Source organism: Danio rerio, chromosome 10 (genome assembly GCF_052040795.2).
Source record: "Danio rerio strain M-AB ecotype USA chromosome 10, GRCz13ab, whole genome shotgun sequence".
Taxonomy (NCBI): domain Eukaryota; kingdom Metazoa; phylum Chordata; class Actinopteri; order Cypriniformes; family Danionidae; genus Danio; species Danio rerio.
This window is the reverse complement of record NC_141030.1, coordinates 8,479,344-8,505,818: the sequence shown is the minus strand read 5'-3', so window position 1 is coordinate 8,505,818 and position 26,475 is coordinate 8,479,344. Positions and strand designations below refer to the sequence as shown.

General features: G+C 35.6%; 2 protein-coding genes across 5 annotated transcripts in view; both read left to right on the top strand.

Annotated features, from left to right (window-relative positions):
- Nucleotides 1-26,475, top strand: part of LOC147841961 (uncharacterized) — a 280,011-nt gene that overhangs the window by 217,530 nt on the left and 36,006 nt on the right. The gene's annotated exons all lie outside the window — the stretch shown is intronic.
- The window catches only part of dhx29 (DEAH (Asp-Glu-Ala-His) box polypeptide 29), a 46,544-nt gene that overhangs the window by 6,289 nt on the left and 13,780 nt on the right, over nucleotides 1-26,475 (top strand). For 2 of the 3 annotated variants that reach the window (XR_015500736.1, XM_087270060.1), the window contains exons 6-19: nucleotides 799-936; nucleotides 1,016-1,142; nucleotides 1,220-1,375; nucleotides 3,312-3,492; nucleotides 3,578-3,698; nucleotides 10,442-11,062; nucleotides 16,601-16,744; nucleotides 17,663-17,839; nucleotides 17,921-18,061; nucleotides 20,413-20,557; nucleotides 20,848-20,968; nucleotides 23,150-23,234; nucleotides 23,323-23,411; nucleotides 23,487-23,615. Coding sequence is in view for 1 of the 3 variants with exons in the window: in XM_087270060.1 (XP_087126186.1) it covers nucleotides 799-936; nucleotides 1,016-1,142; nucleotides 1,220-1,375; nucleotides 3,312-3,492; nucleotides 3,578-3,698; nucleotides 10,442-11,062; nucleotides 16,601-16,744; nucleotides 17,663-17,839; nucleotides 17,921-18,061; nucleotides 20,413-20,557; nucleotides 20,848-20,968; nucleotides 23,150-23,234; nucleotides 23,323-23,411; nucleotides 23,487-23,615 (2,375 nt within the window). In the remaining 2 variants the exon portion in view is untranslated. Of the gene's footprint in view, nucleotides 1-798; nucleotides 937-1,015; nucleotides 1,143-1,219; nucleotides 1,376-3,311; nucleotides 3,493-3,577; nucleotides 3,699-10,441; nucleotides 11,063-16,600; nucleotides 17,559-17,624; nucleotides 17,840-17,920; nucleotides 18,062-20,412; nucleotides 20,558-20,847; nucleotides 20,969-23,149; nucleotides 23,235-23,322; nucleotides 23,412-23,486; nucleotides 23,616-26,475 lie in introns of all 3 variants that reach the window. The other variant, XR_015500737.1, reaches the window with a different exon arrangement.

Genomic DNA, 26,475 nt, shown 5'->3' with positions numbered 1-26,475 from the left:
GAAAATGGTCACATTAAGTAGTCACATTAAGCTTTCACCGGAAGTTTATCAATGACTTTAAAATTCAATAGACACATCGCAAGATATATGCAATGTTGATTTTGTATTATAATTTATCATTATAAATGAACAGATGGTAATTTCTGTCAATTTTACTAACGGATAAACAGCTCTCGGTAATGTTTCAGCATGTTTTCACTTTTGTATTCGACATGAAATGCACATTTGCTGGTAGGAATGACATCCTGCCCTACTCATATTTCTCTCTTCATACAGTATAGCCGTATATTAGGCTTTTACACAACCATAATAACTGTGACATAGCCTGGATTGTTAGTTCGTTGGATCGTTTTGCTTTCTCACTACAATCGATCAGCTCCAGAGTTCGTATTAATCGAGACAAGACTACCTCGTTCAGGCAATCTCGGGTCGATTGATTTGGCGCAAATCCGAGCGCGATCACAGGATTCACATTTGCCAACCGAACTGCGCTAACTAGGAAAACGCACTAGGTTCCGAAACAAAAGTCTAGGTGTGAAAGCACCCTATTTGCATGCAATGGACAGACACAGCAAAATTAAACTTTAGTGACAAGGAAGCACTGGCCCGATCAGGTCAGTAATGATCCTGTCAACTGTCCCGAGCGTCTTGCCTGCTGGCCACAGGCCATCGGACAGTCCTAATTGTCGATCCCTGCTATGTATTCAAAGTAGACACAGCCCCAATCGCACCACAAGGATAAACACAGCACCAATAGGTTTATTCTTATTTAAGACTCAACAATATTTCTATTGACAGACTCCTGTAAAAGATGATGGTGGCAGTATGAAGGAGTGGATCCTGCGCTACGCTCAGCAATCTGAAGATCAGAGCAGCGATGAAGAGCAAAAGGAGGACATAGTTCATAACCCAGAGCTGGATGAGAAGTTTGATCCTGTGAGTTTAACTCGGTGTCTTTTCTTCATGATGTCACTTTAACATCAGAATCTTCTCACGAGCTGACATGTTTCTGCAGAACGACAGATACCTTCTGCTCACTGCTCAGCTTTACGATGCTAAAGAAATGGCCACCACATCTAAAGCCAAGAAAGACAAAATGGGTCAGAGAGCAGCACAGGACCGCATCAGAGTCATCCAGCAAGGTCTTTTCTGTTGCTTTATTGTCCGTGACTTTAGGAAAGGTTACTGTGAATTTATTTTCTTATTGTTTGTTATATAGAAATGAAGACTTTGGAGTCTCATCCAGTGTTTAACACGGCAATAAAAGTTAAAGATACACCTAAAGAAGAAAAGAAAGCAGCTGTGGTCACTGATGGCAAGGAGGAACTCAACTTTAACCTCTTTGAGCAAGCTGAAGCAGCACCAGCAGAAAAAAGTCAGAAATGTTTATTTTATTTTGTTTGTTGGACATGTTAATTTGCTAATGTATTATGTTGCTATTGTGTGTTAGTTTTATGGGTTTTTTTTTAAATATTTTTCTCATATTTTTTCTTATTTTAATTTAATATTTAAGATTTTAGAGTTTTTATGTATTTTTGTTTTTTCTAATATTTTATTTAATATTAATTTATCTTGTATTTTTTTTTACATGAATTTAGTTTTATTTAAATTTATTTTGTAACTTTAGATTGTTTTATTTTAGAATGTTTTATTTAATAATATGGTTGTTGTTTTATTTTTTTCTGTTATTTTATGTTATTTAATTTATTTAATTTTCAACAACCAAAAAAATCCATATATGAAAATAAAACAAATCTAATTAGTGTACAAATGAAGTTTTTGTAATAAAATAAAATGACACAGGAAAAAAGTATCAAACACATGAAGAAAGGGAGGTGTAAAAAGGCAGTGAAAGCCCAGACAGCAGCTGAAATTTCTCAGTAGTTCTTCAACATCCCTCTGCCCTTCATCAGTGTAAATCAGGGTTTTTCAAAGTGTAAGACAGTGGGCCTCCCTTTTGACACAACTTATCCATTGGCGCCCCCCTCCTCCCAAACACACACACACACACACACACACACACACACACACACACACACACACACACACACACACACATATATATATATATATATGTAAAGACACAGACAGATGTCAGACTAACTCACTTTTATCATCATTTGCATAAAAGTGCAATTATTTACAGAGTAATAAGTATTTTAATATAACGTTTTTAAAACTAGGATGATGGTTCAATATGAATAGAACAGATCCAAGAAATGTTTAGCAGGTCTCGTGCTGTCATTAGCCAAAATATCTTGACAAACGACACGTAAAGGTCGTGGTTCATCAGCTGGTCCTGTCCATGTAAATCCTAAACTCAAATACTGATCATCATATCGTCGTCTTTAGGGTTTAAGCCCTGAACTTGAAGGCTTTGAATCGGGGGGTCTCAGAAACCGATCCATTGTATTAGCAGGCATATACCTGTATTAGCGGGCTTGCCAAACAGAAGCAAATTCACAGCTATGGCCTTCTGGGTAAAAAAGGTTTTCTTATTTATGATGTATTATTATTTTTTAGCTTTGTTTAATTAAAACGTTTAAAAATAATAGAAAATACATATAATAATTAAACTTAATAATTATATTTTTATTATATAATATTTTTTCCTGCGCCTCCCCTGACATGCTCTGGCGCCCCCCAGGGGAGGCGCCCTACACACTTTGAAAACCCCTGGTGTAAATTAACATTTGCTGCTTCAGTCCAACGTCTGAAGAATGAAGTAACGGTTGCTCGGGTGCGATTTTATTTATTTATTTTTTGTCATGGACTTTAACAGTGTGTAAAAATCTTGATGGTTTTGTGGGGTTTTTTCTATTAAATCTCATCTTTATCGTGTATTTATTTTATATTGGATTTAAGTTGATTTTCTATCTCTGAAATATTTGAGTTTCCTTGGCTGTGTTTTGGATCAATGTCTTGCTGAAATGTCCACCCTGGTTTCATCTACATCCTCCTGCTAATGTAGATGTTGTAATGAAGCAGCTAATATAAAAAGGTTGCTGAAGAACTACTGAGAGATTTCAGCTACTGTCTGGGCTTTCACTGTCTTTCTACACCTTCCTTTCTTTATGCATTCAACACTTTTTTCCAGTGTCATTTCATTTTATTACACATAACTTTATTTGTAAACTAATTTGTTTTGTTTTCATTGCATATATGGATTTATTTGGTTGTTATCAACATTTATTGAAAATTTAAAGTTAACAGTACCTTTAGAAATATGTTCTCTAAGAAAAATGGTGATGTGTTGAATACTTCTTTCCCCCACTATGTATTTGGTGTATATATCTGATATGTCATATTAGATGCTGTGGCGGAGAAAAAGAAAAAGGAGCCCAAAGACATCCGTAACTTTGACTACACATCAAGAAGCTGGACTGGCAAATCACCGAAACAGTTTCTGATTGACTGGTGCAGGAAGAACCTCCCGAAGAGCCCTCCGCCGTCCTTCAACAAGGTTGCAGCCGGGAGATATTGGAAATGCAAGTATGTTGTCTTAAACTGGATCGCATCTACTGTGATTGTGCACTGAATTGATTAACAGGGTCGGGATATGTGTCATTCATCTCAGGGTTCGTATTCAGAGGCCTACTGATGTTTTGGAGGTTTGTCCCACTATCCTGACTGAAGACGGCATGCAGGCCCAGCATTTAGGAGCCACGCTAGCACTTTATAACCTAGTCAAAGGGCAGGTGAGTTTTAATAAAGGGCATTCACAAAACATACAAATAGTTGAGTGTATTTATCTGTACTTGTATCTTGTATATGTGCTCATTTTATTAGAATAAAATATATACTGTATATAGACACACTTTGTATAATCTGCATTTATACAGTAGGTTCTTCAAAGGGCCCAACAAGTAACCAACAGTGCAGAGATATTTTATAGTTTGCAATATACCGATAAAAATATCCACACCATTAAAAATGACTTATCGTAGTAACAATAAAATCTTTAATTGGTCTGTGACATTATTCATTATTGGTGGTAACGTTACAAGTGCAATAGTTTTGCGTGTTTAGGCTGGTTTACAAACACCAATTTACTGACATACTCTAAATTCACCTCGTTCCACCAGACGAGTGTTTAAAATAAAAAAAAATAAAAAATTGTGACCAGACATTGTTTAATATCACTGAATGAAGAAGACGTCATGGTTTTTAAAGTGATAAAGGCTAGGTCAATTAGCATTGCATTGTAACTATACTTTAATGCTTATAAAATACCCAGGATAACTTGAAGAACAGAAATAATCCAGATATTGCAACAAGTGTTTTTTATTCTCTTTATGTCCATTTATCCTTTAATATCATTGTTATCCTCATGCGGTGAGAGCTGACCATAGCTGATATCTTCTTTAGTAAAGTATATGTGGAGATTATTCATTTCATGTGTATTTGTATAGCTCTTTTCGCAATAATTATTGTTAAATTAGTGTTACAGTTTTACAAAAGATGCACGTTATTGCATTACTATCGAAATCAAAAAGGTTAAGGTTATTAGTTACCTTAACTTTTTAGTTAGTAATAACTTTAACTAATTAACTAGTAACTAATACATCACCCCTGTCCTGCAGCAGCTTCATTACCAGTTCATTTTCGAATTGATTTTAAAATTTTGCTATTAACATCCAAAGCCACCCACAATCTCGCCCCTCCATATTTGTCTGCCCTCATCCACATTTCTGTTCCCTCTCGCACCCTGCGATCTTCCCCGCTTCACTTGTCTATTCCCTCTGCTCGTCTATCGTCTATGGGCAACAGAGCATTCAGCCGCTCTGCTCCCCAGCTTTGGAATTCACTACCACCTGCCATCAGAAACACTGACTCCCTCACACTATTCAGATCAAGACTTAAAACCCACTTATTTAAGAAGGCTTTTAATACTTAATTCATTAATTTTATCTGCACCATTGCTGTGTATTTTTTTATTATTTCTCTTGTTGTTTTATTGGTCTTGTTTTATTGTTCGGTGTCCTGAGTTGCCAGAAACACACCTTTAAATAAAATGTATTATTATTATTATTATTATTATTATTATTATTAATAATAGCTTTTAACTGTTGAAGTTCTTAGTTAACCTTTAGTTGTATAGTATAAAGGTGATGTTCATGTGTGCAGTAGTGCCCACTAGTGGCCAGTATGGACCTGCCAACATTTTCATAGTTTTCCTATTTCTCCCTGAAAACTCTGTAATTTTTATGGTCCTCACCTTTGATACATTCTCCCCCTTTCACCAACATTGGTACAGTCTACCCCCTTACAGTACTCATCAAGCACATAACTACAGAATACTTTGACATGAAACCCTTGACATTTTGGTTAATGAAAGGGGTTTGTTTTACTTGTAAAACCAAGCGTGAATAAAAATAAACAATTATTTGAGCAATTCAATTTAAAAAAGAGTATTTAATATCATGTCACTCTATAGAGATAGTTCGCTCTTACCAAAAGAAAAATCCATAATGAGGTAAAAAAAACTAATAATTCCAGCTTTTCAAATTGGGACTTTATAAATATTTGACATTTTTAATATGCATGTTTTGAACTTCCAACAAAATCATCCGACTCCTAGAACGATAAACACTTTAACAGAGCATAAAATGCTTCAGAATTCAACCAAATAGCTATTCGTTTTTTTAATTTTATTTTTTGTGATCATTGTTTTTTACCAAATATATTTATTGAACTAGGCTTACAATAACAATGCAGCCTACAAAACACAAAGCAGCACATAAATCCACACCTTTCTTATATATGTACAGTTGAAGTCAGAATTATTATCCCCCCTGAATTATTAGCCCACTTATTTTTTTCTAAAAAAATTTAATGGAGAAGATTTTTTTCAGCACATTTTTAAACATAATAGTTTTAATAACTCATCTTTAATAACTGATTTATTTTATCTTTGCCATGATGACAGTAAATAATATTTGACTAGATATTTTTTAAGACACTTCTATACAGCTTAAAGTGATATTTAAAGGCTTAACTACACTGTTAGACCTTACCAGGCGTTTTTACAGTAGAATACTGGCAACACTGTTGCCAGTTACTCACTGTAAAAGTTTGTTTGCAGTAAGTAACTGGCAACAGTGTTGCCATTTAATTACTGTAACTGAACCATTACAGTGAGTAGCTGGCAACAGTGTTGCCAGTTATTTACTGTAACCGAACCATTACAGAGAGTAGCTGGCAACAGTGTTGCCAGTTAATTACTGTAATAGAGCAGCAGTGGTAACTAACTGGAAACTGTGTACAGTTAATTACTGTACTGTAGTGTTACAACTCACAGCATTATACTGCATACACATTAATAGTATTTCATAGTCTTACTAAAATTAATTAGTATTCTTACCTGTTATTAAAAATAGAAGGCATAAAAATTTAGACAAATGTATTTTATTGTTTTGGCAGCAAACAAATATACAACATAAAATGTATAACAAAATTAAGAAATCAGCAGATATAAATATTGTCTTGCATATTACAGGTCTGCACAGTAAGGCTGCGGTCACACTAACGTTTAAGCATGGAAAATTCTGTCATACGGCACTGCGAAAAGAAGTGGGATTAAACAAAATAATTAGAGATTGAAAAAGCAAGCGACTGGTCCATAGTTTAAATTTTTGTTCAGACAGGTCATGTTTTGATCTTTGATTGGTCTCAAGCAATCACATAATGTGATTTCGCAGGTCAGAGATCTCCAAGTTTGAACTTTCCAATGCTGCGAACAGTTAAATTTTTCGCATGAGCTAGCCTTCCAGGTCTGCAGCATTCACATGCGTATGAATGGAAGTCTAAAGGGAGAAAAGTGCAGTGTGACCGGGACTTTAAGCTGTAACTCTAATTAAACACACCTGATCAAACTAATTAAGGCTTGTTAGAAATCTACAGGTAATGTTGAAGTAGGGTGTGAACTAAACTCTGCTGCGCTGCAGTCCTCCAGGAACTTGGAGTTTGACCCCCATGGTATATAGCATATTTTTAAAGCAACTGCCAACATTTAACACACACGCACGTGCACACACACACACACACACAAAGTGCTGCAGTAAAATGTGATTCTCTCTCCTCAATGCTGACCATGCAAAAAAAAAAAAAAAACTAAACAGCTAAAAACACAAAATATTTATTTTATTTTTTAAAGTTTCAAATAATTAAAAAATAAGCATATGAAAAGAACACACATAGTCTTTCTCTCTCTCTCTCTCTCTCTCTCTCTCTCTCTCTCTCTCTCTCTCTCTCTCTCTCTCTCTCTCTCTCTATATATATATATATATATATATGTGTGTGTGTGTGTGTGTGTGTGTGTATGTATGTATGTATGTATATATATATATATATATATATATATATATATATATATATATATATATATATATATATAAACATGTTTGTCAAACACAGGCAGATACTGTGTCAATTCTCAATAAAAAGTTAAAAATAATTAGAAAAAAACAAAACAAAGTCGGCAACACCGAAAATCCAAAGGATCCAATCTTTTATTGTTATAATTATTATCTACTTTAAAATCTCATGACCACAAACTTTTCTATTGTTTCTAATATAAATTCATAGATGGAAACACAGCTCTGAAAAATACTTAGCAACAAACTCACAACCTGGGACTTGACAGTGGAGCTTTTGTGTGTGGATAGTTATTTGTATCATATTTTTTGTGATTTCCTGTGATGATTTCTGTGCATATGTTACCTTACTGAGGTGATGGAATTTATTGGTTTTTATGTGCATAAACTTTTAGCATCTGTACATTATTGCAATATGCAATATCCAATAAATAAATATACTTAAAAGCGAGGAGAGGCTAACTAGCTAACAATGTAGCTTTCAAGTACAGTTCAAGATAACAACAATATAACTTAAAACATAGCCTTATTTTAGAAACCCTCAAAAACATTTTAACACATTTTACTTACTCATTGTAGATTCTTATTTAAAGCCTAAAACATATCAGACTACATCTGAATTGATAGACAGAGAATAGAGCGCACTCAGCAGTAAACAAATCAAACACCTGACTCCCTTAAAGAGCCAGCATTTTCTGAAAACTTTTTTTAATACTTTTGTGTTTAGAATATGACAGCCTGTGGGAGTGTGGTGAGGCCTAAATCATTGTCTTCTGCCTTTAAAATGCACGTCTCTATAAACAGCAACATAAAGCATCAGAGTAAATGGGACAGTAATGGTTGAACAGTAATTTGCCATTTATTGTCACAGTACATAAAGTAAATTACTGTAATTTATCCTTTGCATTACACAATTTTTTAAACTCTACTCCTTTTACAGTAAAATACTGTTTCCTTTCATTACAGCAAAACACTGACTATTTTGCAGTTATTTACTGCATAATCTACAGGGGAAGAGTGCAGTTAAGCTTTAACCCTAATTAAGCACACCTGATCAAACTAAATCTAAAGGTAGTGTGTTGAAGCAGGGATGGAGCTAAATTCTGCTAGGCTGCGGCCCTCTAGTAGTTTGACACCCCTGGAGCATAGCATATTTTCAAAGCAACTGCCTACATTTATCACAATTATGCACATATTGTTTAATAAAAACAATTAAAATATGCAAACTTCATCCATAGGAAAAAAAATGATAATAAATAATCTGATCCTCATGTCGTTCCAAATCTGTAGTAATAATAAAAAAACACAAAAATTACATGATTTATACATTTATTTAGGAAAGACTTTATACTATACTGTTAATGCCACTTTTACTTACTTTAATTGAAGTTTTCCAAACAAATTCATTGAGTCTCAGCAAACATGTATGTACGTGCTGTTTAAATTTTTTTTTTTAAATAACACATTTTTACTAGTCATTTAGTAAAATACTAATAATCAGTTAAAAGTGCAATTTAAAAGCTGAACTATAGGTTAAATTAGGCAAATTACACTAATTATAGAAACGTAAACAAAGTTATAAGAATTATTATGACAATTTCTTTGCTCTGTGTGAATATTTTTGCCTTTAAATGCATTTCATCCATATCTTATGCTGAGCTTTTAATGATCTCTGTGGCATTGGTTGACTCCTGATACTCAATGTTAATACTTAAAAGGAACCAAAGAAAACACATGGCTGCAGTGAAATTCAGCTTATCATCAATGCAATGTCCCACTCTCCCCTCAATACTGACCATTCACATATCAAAACTGAACAGTAAATATATATAAATATATAAAATTATATAATAAATATAAATAGCAACATAAAGCATCAGAGTAGATGAGGCAGTAATGCTTGATCAGTAATTTACCATTTATTATGACAGTAATTATCTGTAATGGGTACATAGAGTAAATTACTGTGATTTATTCTTTGCACTACAGAATTTCATACAAATCCTGCTTCTTTTACAGTAAAATACTGTTTCCTTTCATTACAGCTAAACACCGGCTATTTTACAGTTATTTACTGCATAATCTACGGTAAGGGTTTACAGTGTAGGTTAATTAGGTTAACTATGCAGGATATAGTAATTTGGCAAGTTATTCTGTAATGATGGTTTGTTCTGTTGACTATCAAAAAAAAAAAATAGCTTAAAGGGGCTAATAATTTTGTGCCTAAAATGGTGTTTAAAAAAACTGCTTTTATTTTAGCCGAAATAAAACAAATAAGACTTTCTCCAGAAGAAACAATATTATCAGACAAACTGTGAAAATTTCCTTGCTCTGTCAAACATCATTTGGGAAATATTTAAAATAGAAAAAAAAAATTTAAAGGGGGGCAAATAATTCTCACTTCAACTGTATTTTATACGTATACATACGCACATAGACACATTCAAATGACATAACTAATAAAAAATAGAGTCTAAATAATGAATTGAAACATTGAAAAATAAATATTGATAAAAATATTAATAAAATAAAAATCCATGTTTACAAACAAGCAGTTTACATAAAATTCATACAGGATTGGGTTCCCAAAGATGGTCAAACTCCTTCTGCTTGCTTTTGGCGATATCAGTCCTATACAGTTCAATATCTCTTTTATCCACAGTCATCACTCTATGGATGGAGCTTCCATTTGTTTCCAGCATAATGCAATAGCCCTTCTAGTTGGTTGTTGCTTGATCAGATATGGTTACTGCCGGAAGTTGATGAGAATTATTTAAAAAAAATACCCAATAAATTGTATTTTATTATTGTCTAGCCCTACCCTAACCCTAACCTCAACCGTCACACTACTGTAAAACATGAATTATTGTTTTACAGTGTAACCAAAATGATGCTATATTGATGTGCGTATCCGCAGCTGTATCCTGTCTAGACGTTACCTCTCTAACGTTAAGAAAACAAGCTATTCAGTTCTTAAAAGCATTTCGTCACATTGCAGAAAATGAATTTGCTACTTGTTGTGCATTTCATTACACTAATTCCATCTCTCCTTTGACTTCCATTAGTCCGTTCATCAGCTTCTACCTCCCACTTACCGCGACGTGTGGCTCGAGTGGCGAGACGGCGAACAAAAAGAAGAGGAACAAACTCTTTTGGCCATCAACAAACCCCGAGACCAGTTCATCTCACGTCTGCTCACTCGCCTCAAACAGCAGCAGAGCCTCCAATCGCAGCCAGAACCACAGAAACTGCTCCAGGACGCGGAACCAGAAGACTCCTGGGAGAACCTGGACACTCAGGAGGAGCAAGAGCCCCAGTGCGGAGCTGCATCAGGTGGACCAGCGGGCCTCGTGGTGGAGGAAGCATCCCGGAGGCTGCTTCTCAAACTGCAGGCTTCTCCTCTGGCTCGCAGGTTACTGGATGAAAGGAAACAGCTGCCGGTTTTCCAGCATCGTGAGCAGGTGCTGGAGGCTCTGCGGCACCACCGTGTGCTGGTGATCGCTGGAGAAACCGGCAGTGGGAAGAGCACACAGATCCCTCAGTTCATTCTTGAGGAGCTGCTGGCTGCTGGAGACACCGCTCAGCCCTGCAGTGTGGTGGTGACGCAGCCCAGGAGGATTTCTGCCATGAGTCTGGCCTGCAGGGTGTCGCAGGAGCTGGGCAGTGAGGATGGACCAGGAAGCATGGTGAGATCTCTGGGAGATTTCTTAAAATACATGACCTGCTTTTAACTCTAGAGCTGCCACAAGGTCAAATTGAATTTTGCTATTAGAATGGAAAGGAAGGTAACATTGTCAGTTTTTCATCTACCATAGCATACATCATCATGAAATGAGAAAATAATGTCGGGCGATGCATGATTTTGTTCTTTGGGAACTGATTGGATTGTTAAAGGGTCACGAAACACCATTTTTTGAGCTGTTGACAGACGTATATGTGTCCCACACTGCTAAAAACACTATTAGGACACCTATATTTCACTAAAAAGTGTAAATTGGTTGTTTTTGCGTTATTTCAAGCAAATTCAGACTTCCGGTTTGAAACAAATTTTTGAAGCTGCGTCACGGTCATGACATAATAGAGTTGTATTCCAGCGTGCAGACTGGACGTCTGTGCCAGAGTGAGTCTTATTACGTCTTACAGTGTGATGCATTAATGCATGGGTAAGGCTTGGTTCAAACCAATCAGCGCGCTCTATTGTGCAACTTCATTAATATTCATTACTGTCACAGTGTTTAGACGACAGAGACGCCACGTTGTGTTGGCAAAGCAAGCGTGAAGTGTTGCTTTTATAGTTTACTGCCGTTAAGTTTCGTTTTCATTTTCTCTCTGTGAGAGCTCAGACTCACGTGTGGATTAAGTGTACGCGATGCGTGACAACAATAACTTGCGTGTCTAAGGAGGATTATTGTTTACCTGAGAGCTGTTCTCATCTGCAAACGCTGAGATCCGGATTCACATTAGTCTCCTCTTAATAAAGACGCGGCTCTAGTTGCTGGTGATTGTCCTGTCTCTACAGATTTGGTAAGTGAGCGACCAGTGCTCTTTGTTTATTCAGTTTGTTCGTATCAAACTAAGTTAACCATTGCACAGAGTGTAAACATGTTAGCACCACAACCAAACTTTAACCTCGTGTAGGGTTTTCACCGCATTTAGTGACCGGAATAACACACGCGGCTTTCTGACGCTACCTGCCGTGTGCATCTAAGTTTCCAGAAAATGCTGAGTTTTTTTTTCTCTCATTCGCCGTGCGGTATCAAACATTGCATGAAAAATACACGCTTACAGCAGTTCCTCGAATCAAATATCTCATTTGTCGCGAGGGGCATGAATGAATTCCCTGAATGAAAGAGCCAAACTGCAGTTAAAGTCCACCATTTAATAATTTGGCAAATAATTTGACTACAGATGTCCATGTAGGTTAAACACCATCACTTTCTACTGTGTGTGTGTGTGCGTGTGTGTGTGTGTGTGTGTGTGTGTGTGTGTGTGTGTGTGTGTGTGTGTGTGTGTGTGTGTGTGTGTGTGTGTGTGTGTATGTGTGTGTGTATGTGTGTGTGTGTATGTGTGTGTGTGTGTGTATGTATGTATTTATATGTATGTATGTATGTATGTATGTATGTATGTGTATTTTGACTCGGAAACTCGCGCTTGCCCAAATAGACACTCCCACACCATCCCACTTTTCTTCCTCCGACACTCCCCCCTAAACAGAGCTGGACACGCCCACTTTTCTGACTTTTTCCAAAGTAGAGGTGTGAAAACACCCTGCTGAAACGAGGAGGTTTCCCGGCCCTTTAAAAGATTGGTGTTGCTAACAAAAAAAAAAGAAAGAATTGACCAATGGCAGAGCAGAAATGTGAAACAACCCCCTGAAAGCCCCTCCTTAAAGGAATTTCATGTGACCAGAGGTGAATAAAAGGTATTTTGAAGAGAGGGTTATGATATTTGGTTAAAGGTTCTGAGGGTAAATAAATTTTTCAAGATAATGAAGTGCGCTGATACATTTTATAACAAACACTACTATCAGTGGAGGTTCTGGGGGGGCCGGTGCCCCCGTGTCAACAAGCTTGGCCCCTCCTCTGCCCCCCCCCCTAAATTTGGACGTGTATTTTTATGTCAAAATGCCACGGAGAAGCGAAACCAGCCATCGGTGGCAGACTTTGAAGATATGACAGAGGCCTCTCTTGCACACTCTCGGTGTTGCGCGCACTCACTCTCGCTTTCTCTGCTTTCACGCACACTCGCTCTCTCTGTCGGTGACGGTGCTGTGCACATCAGTTTCCCACATTCGTCATACGTTAACCCCAAATTGACACGGGTTATAAAAAGACTCAACTTTAGTCATGTTCATGTTGTGAAAAACATCATCAAAATGCCCACTGTTGATTATATTAGACTTTTGTTTTCAATAGCAATTTTAAAACTTTTAGTATAGGAAGCCCTCGGCTATGCAAAGGCTATTATTGATCAGAAATTGAGTGTATATGGTTTTACATTAGGAAATGCAGTCTTGAATTTACAAACAGTTGGCGAGTACGGGAGAATAGTTGTAACATATTGATAAAATTAAGTTCTCAGTTACGTTTATGTAAAAGTAAGATTTAACTCGTTTTAGTTTTGCCTTCATTCGTTTTTGTTTTCAGTAGTGACATAAAGCACGAGTCTTCAAACACATGATTTTTTACAACACATTTTTAAACGTAACAGTTTGACTTATTTCTCTTTACTGCTTTTTTCTCTTTCCCATGGTGACAGTCAGTGCATAATATTTTACCTTTATTTTGCAAGATAGTTGTATTCAGACAAAGTCCCTTTAATTAATTCAGATTAAAGTGTCAATTAAAGACTTAACTTGGTTATGATAACTAGGAAAGTTAGAATAATTGTTCAAGTTATCGCATGACTGGTTCGTTGTGTAGACAATCAAAAAATATAGGCCTACAGTAATTATCTATTAGGAAGGCTAATAATACTGACATTAAAATATATTTTTTATTAAAAACAGATTTTATTTAAGAAATTAACTGATAAGAAACTTATAAGAAGTTGGACTCATTATGACTCCAGAAGAATTATTTTTGTTTTAAAGGAAATACTGTTAAAAATGTCATTGGTTTGTTAAAGATCACTTGAAAAACATTATTTTAAATTAATGAGAGAGCAAAAAAAAAGACTTCAACTGCATCTGTTAAAGTTTACAGGTGCAAAAATGTGCCATGATGTATTGGAATATTAGAAGTGTGATATCCTGCTACAATACAAAGTTGCTTGTCAAATAAATTAACAAGGAAAATTATTTTGAGTTTAAGTTATTTAATTAGCTTGTTCATGAAGTCTGCAAAAAGAAAAAGACTTTGAATAATTGTTTAAGTAGTTTGTGATGTATGTTAAAGTGTGCCCCCTAAAAGTACAAGTGGCCCCTGCCTGGCCCCTCCAGTCACTTTGGTCTAGAACCGCCACTGACTACTATATACATATAAAGTTAAGAGTACTGTACATTTAGATTTCATTCCAACTTTACCGTAATAAATGTTTAAAGTATACAGGAAGTCAGAAGTAACCATATTGATTTTCTTAGCTCACATTGCTAGTTTTGTAGTGAATTCAGCACTGTATGTCATTAAGAAAAATAAATAGTTTGATCTTACAGTGTAAAATTTAAATCTGAAAATGCACTCTCTGTTAGGTTTCAGTTAAATTTTCAGATTACATCTGTCTGAGGTATTGGGTGTGGTTAACATACTTAAACATGCCCCTCCAACTGTCAGTCTTGACAGTGCTATGACAGCAAACTGAAATGGTGAGGTGTCTGTTAGGTTGTAATGACTCTCCCGAAACCCTTTTCTCGATCTTTCTGAATAAATTGCCTGCTTTACTACATCCAATCAGCTCATGGTAGAAAAAAACAAGCCACATCCTAATTAAAAAAAGTTTTCTGATTAAATACTGTGTTTCTCTAGGAACTGTGTCACAATTAAAAAGAAAAAAAAAGGGTCGTAGCTTCTGGTTCTACAGTCGCAGCTTCTAGTAGACTCTAAGAATAACCTTCAGTAGCACTTTTCCCCTCAGTAACCCTCAGTTTTTCCAATGGTTATTTGAATTTGTGTCCTGTAAATTGTTAATAATTGATGAAACCAGATTTAAAACAGGCCATTTAAACCTAAAGGTTAAATAACAGGTTGAATGTACCAATTTAATGCCTTTAATTTCTTGTCTTAAAGTCGTAAAGGTACAGTTTCACCCCAAAAAATAAAAATTGTCAACATTTATCGACTTGTTCCAAACCTGAGATTCTTTCTTTTGTTGAGCACAAATTTATGTTGGAAAATGGTAGCCATTGACTTCCCTAACATTCCTCAAAATATTTTGCATATTCAACAGAAAAAGCAAACTCATAAAGGTTATTTAATACTTCAAGGTGATTCAACGGATTAAAAAATCCTGCCGATCTGAAACCTACAAATAATTTGTGTATATACAAATAATGGCATGTAGAATGGGAACTTTGGTAAAAAAATAAACTGCAAGAGAAAAATCTAAACATATCTTTTGAGACCAGTTCTGACCAAACTGCTTATACTAGATGTCGAATTGGTAACTCTAGGTTTGTGATTATTGAAGAATGATGTACCACCAACATGCAACCACTGTCCTAACCATAAAACATATGTTATTCGAATGTGAAATAGTAAAGACTGTTGGACAGGATTTCAATATTAAGAGCACTTTGATGGATGTTTATAAAAATGTCTCCCTGTGAAGAATATTTAAGTTATTCATCAAATATCAAACTGAAAATCAGATCTAATGTTTTTAACGTTTTACTTTTATTGATATATTTATTTTTGTATCTTCTCTTGTTGAATTATTATTATCTAGTAGGTTTTTAAACATCTATTCTTGCCATAAGGTAACAATAAGTTGCTAATTTATTAAGTTTTGCTTTAATGTGTGTCTGTAAGTGAGATGGTTTATTGTTTAGCTCACAATTCACGGTTTTAACAAACCGTTATTTAACACTACTAGCTTAATAAACTACTAATTAGCTGTTTATTAGTAGTTAGTATGGTAGAACTTAGGTTTAGGTTTTGCGTACAATAAGATTAAACTGGTCCCACTTTATATTAAGTGGCCTTAACTAATATGTACTTACACAGGAAATAATAGTTTGTTACAGTGTACTTATCGTGTAAATACATGTATTTACTGTGTACTAATGCTTGATTAAATACATGTATGTAATTACATCTGTAATTAACTTTTGTAATTACATTTGTAAATACACTGTTGACCATCCCTTACACCTTAACCCACCCTTAAACCTACCCATGCCACCAAATCTGTCCATAACCCAACCTCTGTCCCAACTCAAAAGCACCACAAGTGTTCTCAAATACATTATAAACACAGTAAGTACATTGTATTTATTTTTTGATGTAACTACATAGTAGTTAAGGACACTTAATATAAAGTAGGACCAATAACTACTAATGAACAGTTAATATCTTAATAATTGGCAGGTAATAAGCCAGTAGATAAAAGCATGAATTGTGACCTAAACTGAAGTGTTACCAATCATTTGTTGAAATGTTTTACATTTCTTCAAAATAGCCTAAGAACTCGATGTGTCAAATAATCCTGCGGCCTTAATTAAAGTTGTATTATGGGAGCTGCTTACTCAGACACATTAGTGGTAATATAATAAACTGTCTGCATTACAGAATTCCCTGTGTGGATACCAGATCCGTATGGAGAACCGCTCAAGTGAAGCCACACGACTGCTGTATTGCACCACTGGAGTCCTGCTGCGCAAACTCCAGCAGGACCGGCACCTCAACTCCCTCACACATATCATCGTGGATGAGGTCTTGTGCACATACGCTGCACACACAGAGAGAACATCCCTCACTTTCCTAAAACTGTTTAAAATTGACCAAGATAAAAAGTTAAATTAATCAAAAGCAACAAAGAGCACTGATCAGAATTAGAGTACATTCTTAGAAACCTCTCACTTGTTTTTCTGCCACCAGGTGGTAATTTTCCTTAATTACCTGATAAACCATATTTAACTGGTAATCTAGGGAAAGATTTAAACTGGAGTGTGTAAAGATGTCAGTGAATAGTAAATAAGTGAGTTGTATAGAGGTGAAGCAAGCACATTTTACGCAACAGGAGTCTCTTATAGCAAAGTAAATGCAAATGATTATCAGAAGCTCCTTTGGCAACATGTTGTCCTTTCCTTAAGTCCAACACTCAAGCAGCCAGAACGTTTTATGCTGGAAAATGAGCCCCATAGCACAGCAAAACAGGAAAATAGTACCTCATAGCTGAAAACATAGAAATAATAAAATGGCAGCCCAGAGTCCTGAACCAAACCTGATTGAAAATCTCCGGAAAATCTGTGCTGACAGAGATATGGCTAAGAAAACACTACATTGTTGTCCTGTGGCTGCAGATTTCCTGAAGTCTAGTAAAGTTTATATTTAACAGGCATTGCTTTTCTCTAATTTTGATCACCATCTTTGTTTTTGTTGGTTATTTTGTAAAACGCTGGTCTATTAGCATGATATAGCCATGAATAACATTAAATTCCTTTACATTTTGAACCATTAAGAAAAAAAAAATCATGTGTTTGTTAATTGTCCTATAGTTTTAATCTTAACGTATATATATATATATATATATATATATATATATATATATATATATATATATATATATATATATATATATATATATATATACACAAATAAACCATGTAACTCAAAATCTGATTATTTCAGGTTCACGAGCGCAGCGTACAGTCAGACTTCCTCCTCACTATACTAAAAGAAGTGGTTCATAAACGTGCTGACCTGCGTCTGATTTTGATGAGCGCTACAGTCGACTGTCAGAAGTTTGCCAACTACTTCAACCGCTGTCCCGTGGTCTCCATACCTGGCAGAACCTTCCCTGTGGAGGCAAGATTATACATGGCATATGTGCTAAACACCATTGTTTTGATGAGTTTGCACTGAAGTAATGCAGTGCTGGGGTTGTAGGTGTTTCATCTGGAGGACATCGTGGAGGAGACGGGCTACGTTCTGGAGCAGGACTCTGAGTACAGTCAGAAGTTTGTGGAGGAGGAAGAGGAAGTCAACATCGGCATCACACAGAAAGGAGGAAAGACAGTTCAGCACCAGGTTGGGACAGAACACTAGCAGTAGACCATGGATTAGTTTTGTGTTCTTATTATCATGTTATTTCGATCAGGGATTCTCAAACCATTCAGCCCGCGACCCCTAACATCACTATGCCAGTGACTCGCAAAATTCCTCTTAGGTGGTTTTAAATAGGCAAATGTTGCGCACACAACAATAGACCCATATAAACACGAGCATATTGACAATACAAAAAGTGCAAAAGTCTAAAAACCATATCATTTTTATAATCATGTAATTTAATTTAATATTAACCTCAACTAGAGCGACTGGTGGACACAAGGCTATTCTTGGTTTAATTTTGAAGACCGGATTCTTCCGCCGGATTTGAATGGCAGCCCATATAGACGTATGCGGGAAAGTTGTATAATTTGGCACAATGATAGAGGACAGTATTAACATTAATCAGACCAAATATGAAGTCTGAAAATCAAACTCTCTAGCGCCACCACTTGTCCAAACTTTCACGTATGTTTATCATGATAACTTTTGAACCGAATGGGCTACAATCAAAATTCTTTTTTCCTCTGATTTCTTAGCTCAGTCCAATTCAAACGCACCCTATGACGTCATTTTCCATCATGAATTTTTTCACGCTATTTTACATTTTTTGAAAAACCTATTTGATCGAACTCGTCCTAGGCCGTTTCTCAGATTTTCACCAAAATTTAATCACATGATCTACAAACCATGCCAACCAAAAGTTATGGAATTCAAGTTGATTAGACCAACCGTTTTTGTTTAACTTGCAATCAAATTTAATGTAGAACTTGCGAAAATGGACTTGAGGCGATATCTCCGTAACGCATTCACCGATTCACACCAAACTTGGTACGTGTTATGACAACTAGGGTCTGAGGTTATATGCGGAGTTTCACCATACTGCCCCCTAGTGGTCCGGAGATACAAAAAACTTGCTTTTTTGGCTTATAACGTCTCAACCGTTCGTCCGAAACTCATAAAACTGGTCTCATTACATCTGGCAGAGCACGTCGAGTCGAATGATGTCTGATTTTCACAGGTCAGCCATTTTGGGCGTCGCCCATTTCGATTTTTGGCCAAAAATGCTATATTTTACCAACATATTCACATATCATTACAAAACATGGTATGCATCTTCAACCCCATGCCCTGAAAGTACTCAAAAACTTCTGGAGCAGCGCCACCTTTAGGCCAAAAGTGCTTGGCCCCTTAATTGCTGCTTGCAGCTATATTTATTATGGTAATCGATTGCCATAAAGGTGTCAGAAAGTTTAACCAGGTGCTATAAAATCAATGTGCTGCAACTCAAGCTATTGCTGTGTTGTTAATATAAACACACCGATCCCTTAAAAAAACTATATATATATATATATATATATATATATATATATATATATATATATATATATATATATATATATATATATATATATATATATATATATATATATTTAAAGGCTGATGGCTTTGCATGTTGTTGTTTATTGCTATTAAAATATGAGTTATGGTTAAAATGTTGTAATTCTAATAGTAAAATTTATTTGACTTGTTTAAATCACCAAGCGACCCTCTGTCACTGTTCTGCGACGCCCCAAGGAGTCTCGACCTCCACTTTGAGATCCAGTGATGTAGATGACAACAAATAAAACATTTTGCTAAGAAGCGTAAAAGTAATCATAAAAGCCATTAGTATAGTATATTAAATATACTTTAAGTGTAAGTAAATATATAGTCATACAAATTGCATACTTAATTGCTAATATTGCCAATTGCTTATTTGCAGAAAGCAAAAATGCGTGCATACTAAATTCTCAGAAAATAGCCCATTATTCAGACTATTTTGTAATAACCCCATTATTATTATTAATTCATTATTATCATTTACATTATTTATATATATATATATATATATATATATATATATATATATATATATATATATATATATATATATATATATATATATATATATATATATGAAATTAAGTATTTCGGTATTAAGTATTTATAAATAGTAGTAGTAGTAGTATTTATCAAACTCTACAAAAATATATATTGAAAATCTACGGCTCATATAGCTATGACACATATAATCAATTAATTCAGTTGCTGTAGGTAGCATTAGCATATGATTTTCTTTATTTTAAAAAATACTTTAAAATGAATTAAAATAAAGTTACACTTCCATCAACTATACAAATGTCCCTGAAATTGATTCCACTTTAATTGTTCCTCTTTCAGTTGAAGAATGAAGTCAAACTTGGTCATTTGTAGGTTAGTCAGGGGTTATAATACCATTCTGTTATTGTTGGCAAGAATTGTTTGGTTATTGTTGGTTGTGTTGTCTACAGGAGCTGATTGTGCAGGACTCTGCTTCAGGCTGGGATCTGGGCCCTGAGCTGGATCACTTCAGCAGCCGCACGCGGCACATCCTACAGTACATGAACCCCAATAAGATTAACATGGATCTGATATTAGACCTGCTTGCATACCTGGGTAAAATATCCTACACCTACTGTGGCATATGCACATATGTTCAGCACTTATAGATCCTGTTTCCACCTGCTATGACTTGCATTTTACTGATTCAATTAAAAGTGGTCAGCTGAGATATATTATATTATATTATATTATATTATATTATATCTGTAGAAATGTATATCATAGTACTGTATTATTACTATATTAATTTGCTAAAGCAAGCAGTACTCACTTTTTTCTTAATGGCTATTAAACTGTCCTTAGTATTTTTAAATGAAACACTTTCTGTTCTTTTTTATCCTCAGATAAATCACCTCAGTTTAATGCTGTGGATGGTGCAGTTTTGGTCTTTCTCCCAGGCTTGGCTCATATTCAGCAGCTGCATGATTTACTGAGCACTGACAAGAGGTTCAGCTCAAAGGACAGGTATCTCCAGCCCAAATATCATTTTGTGTGTGTATATATATATATATATATATATATATATATATATATATATATATATATATATATATATTCATTCAAAGATAATCCAGAACTAAAAATACACTGCGTTGCCGATAGGGGAAGGTTAAGTGACGTCATTGTGAAAAGGGTCTATACAGTTTAGTTTGTTGTGATTGTCCATACACCAAAAGTTTTTCCTTACTAATAATGTAAATATATTAAAAATTATTACATAACCTTATAATAAATACATATAAAACTTTATAATATGATACATAACTTTGATACAAATTGCTCCTTTTGTCAGAATGACACTGAACTCTCACTTATTTTGGCCATGCAACTAGGTGTTCCGATTTTGTCAAGATGTTATTTTCTTTCTCTCAAATATTACTTCACAGAACTTTTCTGTGAGTCCAAAAAAATTCTTCTTGTTTTTTATATATACAAATTTATTCTTTTTTTATGCAGATTCTAAATTCGTAAATTTAAATTTTCAAATTGCAAGCCAGTATTTATAGCATTTATTCATTTTCTTGTCGGCTTAGTCCGTTTATTAATCCGGGGTCGCCACAGCGGAATGAACCGCCAACTTATCCAGCAAGTTTTTTTATGCAGCGGATGCCCTTCCAGCCGCAATCCATCTCTGGGAAACATCCACTCACACAATCACACACACACTCATATACACTCACATACACTACGGACAATTTAGCCTACCCAATTCACCTATACCGCATGTCTTTGGACTGTGGGGGAAACCGGAGCACCCGGGGGAAACCCACGCGAATGCAGGGAGAACCTGCAAACTCCACACAGAAACGCCAACTGTGCCGAGGCTCGAACCAGCAACCCAGCGACCTTCTTGCTGTGAGGTGACAGCACTACCTACTGCGCCACTGCTTCGCCCCTATAGCATTTATACAAGAGTTTAAAAAATTAATTACTTGCATATTCAATTTGTACGACGTTTAATATGTATAACCTATTAAATCTCTAATTTGCTATTATTTTATTATTTCGCCCTCTTTACTCAATTTCTTCACTATCATATATCTCTCCTCAGATCAGATGAGCTGTTAATGTCTCTTACATTTTTATTGTTTATCTTTTTTCATTCTTTATTGGCACCATTGTAAATAATCTAATGATTATTATTGTAAATTATCTCTAGAATTATTGTTATTATCTCTAGAACTGCTCGATCGTGCAGATTCACACTTTATAACATCAGAAAGATCCGACCCTTCTTATCTGAACATGCAGCTCAACTCCTTGTTCAAGCTCTTGTTCTCTCCAAACTGGATTACTGTAACTCTCTACTAGCTGGGCTTCCAGCTAACTCTATCAAGCCTCTTCAACTGCTCCAGAACGCAGCAGCACGAGTGGTCTTCAATGAACCTAAACGAGCACATGTCACTCCGCTGCTAGTCCGTTTGCACTGGCTGCCAGTTGCTGCTCGCATCAAATTCAAAGCTCTGATGTTTGCCTACAAAGTGACTTCTGGCCTTGCTGCTCCTTATCTGCTCTCGCTTCTGCAGATCTATGTGCCCTCCAGAAACTTGCGTTCTGTGAATGAACGTCACCTCGTGGTTCCATCCCAAAGGGGGAAGAAATCACTTTCGCGAACGCTCACGCTCGATCTGCCCAGTTGGTGGAATGAACTCCCTAACTGCATCAAAACAGCAGAGTCACTCGCTACTTTCAAGAAACGACTAAAAACTCAACTATTTAGTCTCCACTACACTTCCTAATCTGTAATTGCCTCTCTGAATATCACACTAACTGTACAAAAAAAAAAAAAAAAAAAACTAATACTACTAATACTTCCCTTCTTAGACTTTACAGACCTGAAACTTGCTTATAGCACTTATTCATTGTTGCTCTTGGTTGTGTAAATTGCTTCCTTGTCCTCATTTGTAAGTCGCTTTGGATAAAAGCGTCTGCTAAATGACTGAATGTAAATGTAAATGTAAATAATGTGTACCAAATGCATCACTCTGTAATATAATAAATGTAAAAAAAAATCGTTTGTCGTGATTGAACCGATACAATATCTGAATTTCTGCCATTCCTCAACTCTGATTGGAACAGTAGCAATGGTGTCAGTTTTAGTGGATATTCACACAGAATGTGTGTGTTTTTTTTAATTTCTTGTAGATACAAGCTGGTCGCCCTTCATTCCTCTCTGTCATCTCAAGACCAGAATTCAGCATTTACAGTGCCTCCTGCTGGTGTGAGGAAGGTACTGCAGTATATTAGTGCTCCATACATACTGCACTATTTCTGTACTGTCTAGTTATTATATAACACATTTTCAAATTTACTCGAAGATTGTACTGTCTACGAACATCGCTGAGACTGGTGTCACCATTCCTGATGTGGTCTTTGTCATCGACACCGGAAGAACCAAAGAAAATCGGTGAGCCACGGCATAAAACATGTGGTTCTGTCTGTGTGTGATCTAGGGGTTCTAAAGGTTTGTCTTGTGTTTCAGGTATCATGAAAGCAGCCAGATGAGCTCTCTGGTGGAGATGTTTGTGAGTAAAGCCAGCGCCCTCCAGAGGCAGGGGAGAGCAGGACGTGTTCGAGAGGGCTTCTGTTTCCGCCTTTACCCCAAATTCAGGTACTACATATCTCTGAGGAGCTTTAAAGAATGTGCTGTTCAAGTCTTTTTCAAGTTATTTTCACATTTTTGTTACAGAAAAATATATAATTCTATGTAGACATTTTTACTGAATTCATTTTATTTTTACTTTTGTCCTCAATTTAAAGGGGACATATTATGCCCATGTTTATCAAATATGAAATAAGTCTTTGATAAGTCTCTCGTAGCATGAAGAAATCTTTGAAACTGTCACTTATTGGCTTTGATCTAAATTGTGCGGATTTGGTGATTGCTGCTTTAAGTCATACTTGTCAACATTGGGATGTAAAAGTAAGGGGGAAAATTCCCTGAATTACTAAATCTGTTCATCTAGAGCTGTTTCATTGTAAATAAACAGTTAAAACAGTAATGTTTTTATTATTTTTATTTACAAAGGATAGAATAGCATACATGTACATTAGAAAAAGCTGCAAGAAAAATTAAAGTTTCGCTAATTAACCACTTAAACTCTGCGGACCCGTGACGTCATCAACTTTCGCTTTCAGATTTAAAGGGCTAGCGTTGCACCAGACCCCCGTAAGTGGTGTCGTTTGAAAGTGTAGAATCTATATTTTATGCACATATGCATCACTTTGGTTTTTATCCTACTGTATAAAAGTTATTTACACTAAAATACACAGTATTTTGGATACCCGAGCTAGGTATTTTACATTGGTTCATTTTCATATTTTTTTATATGAAAAAATCAAGTTATAGCTCAAATGAAAGCTCTTGCCGGTGCTCATACAGTTCTAGCATTCTTTTTACTGAGTTATATTCATATGCCAAACAGTTGCCGAATGTATCGCCGTGTTTCCATGGCGCAGAAATGTAAACAATACATTCATGATCAATAAGCAGCCCCAGACAGCACAGACAGCTGTCATCTCTTACCTTATGCTGTGCCCTTCGGGGCCATTCTTCTCTGTTTTTGAGGTGATGTGCATAAGTAATCCTTTTATATGTCTAATTTGGTCCAAACACAGTGAATTATGTTTGATCAAACAAAAGAATAGTGAAATATGAAAACAATGATCGCTCTCTGTGGCTTGTACAGCACCTCTCATCAGTTGGAATGCAATAACTTTTGCATAGATTATGGTAGAGACATTTTTCTTTTTTCCTATGATTACAGACATGTGCAGGAACCACCAAAATTAATTACAGCATGCTAGACCACACAGAACCTAAAAGGTACACTGTCAAATTTAAGTTCATAAAAAAAAATATACAAAAAGCGCCTCTTTTTTTAGGTGTTTATTATAACACAGACGACATATACAGATATTTTAAACACTTTCAATAGTGTTTTATGAAAATTCAAAGGGTTTTCTTTAAAATGATACCAAATTTTTGCATTTACACCTCTTTATGTGGATTTGAGAAGCTTTTAAATTTGGGTAGGCAAAATCCAGGCGGAAATCCCCAAATAGCAGCAGAGTTTAAGTGGTTAAAATAAATTTCTATTATAAAGAAATTGAATCGAGTTATCAAATCTCATTAACCTTTTCTTCACTGTATAATTGAAACATTCTGATTAAAGAGCAGCGAATGAATCTCTTATTTATATTTTTTGTTTGATTACATTAAATAACTGAGGTGTCACTTTAAAAATGCACAAATCTATAATGAAAGCATTAGTTTCCAAACTGTTTATGCTCATTTAAAATTAAATTTGTTGTGTTTAAAAGAAACCCACTAAGATCGACTTGTTTACATGCTGTTATTATTATTATTATCATTATTATAATGTGTATATGTCTGTTCAAACACGCACCCAAAACCCAGAGTGTCCACTTTCGCTCCACTTCAAATCAAATGTAACGTTACAGAATGCGTTTGGGAGACCACATCTGATTATCACTATGGAGTCCGTCTGACAGTCACGTACCTCTACATGAACTGACTGTTTTAAGGATTAAGGGGAGACGGCGTCTGTATTGGAAAGGATGGGAATTCCGCTGTTTTTATATTTCAAAGTGTTTTCATGGCTAAGTAAAATGAAAGTACAGAACAGATTCACATTTAAAAACAAGGGGTGTCCCCTGGTGGTTCGGCAGTATGGGGTGCATAAAGGAAGGATCGGCTCTATGATGTTTATTGCCACCCTTCATAGAAAGATTGAAAATACAAGAGAAATATGGGAAAATACATTTACGGGATGATAGCAGGATAGCATTGTAAAATACTGGTGAATCCTGGGAAAAATTAGAGGGTTGACAGGTATGCTTTAAATTCAAATGAGATTGTGCACTTTTTTAAAAGAGGGTGGAGCTACAAATGGCTTTGTGTCAGAATAGTGTCAGATTCAAAACATGACTGATGTTATCTCTGTTAAAAATTGAAAATGGCAAAGTAAGTGGCTCAGAAGAAGGCAGTCTATGGAGAAAACAGTGTTCATTTGAGCATCCTAAAAATTTCTAAACATTTAAAAAGCCTCTTGGTTGCTGACATTATCTGCAGCAAGCAAAAACTCAATTGGTGGAAGGCTGATTCTCACTCAGGGCTGTCTATGCTAATGAGGTAGAGATCTTCAATAATGGCCAGGGCTTACCCCTTCTGATGACACATACAAAGGGAGAATGTAAAGTGTTTCTGCTGACTGTTTTTTATGAAGTGTATTCATTATAAAATGGAAATGATTAATATTGACTATTAGAGGCTGACTAGATTCACACACTGTTGCCACACAACTATTTAAACCACTTATAAAAGTGATTGTCGCATAATAGGTGCCCTTTATGCCGAGTTCAGACTGCATGATTTTCAAAGTAGTCGTGTCACAGATGTTTAAACACTGCATGACAATTTGGGCTAGCATTCCGTCACTGCTTTGTTT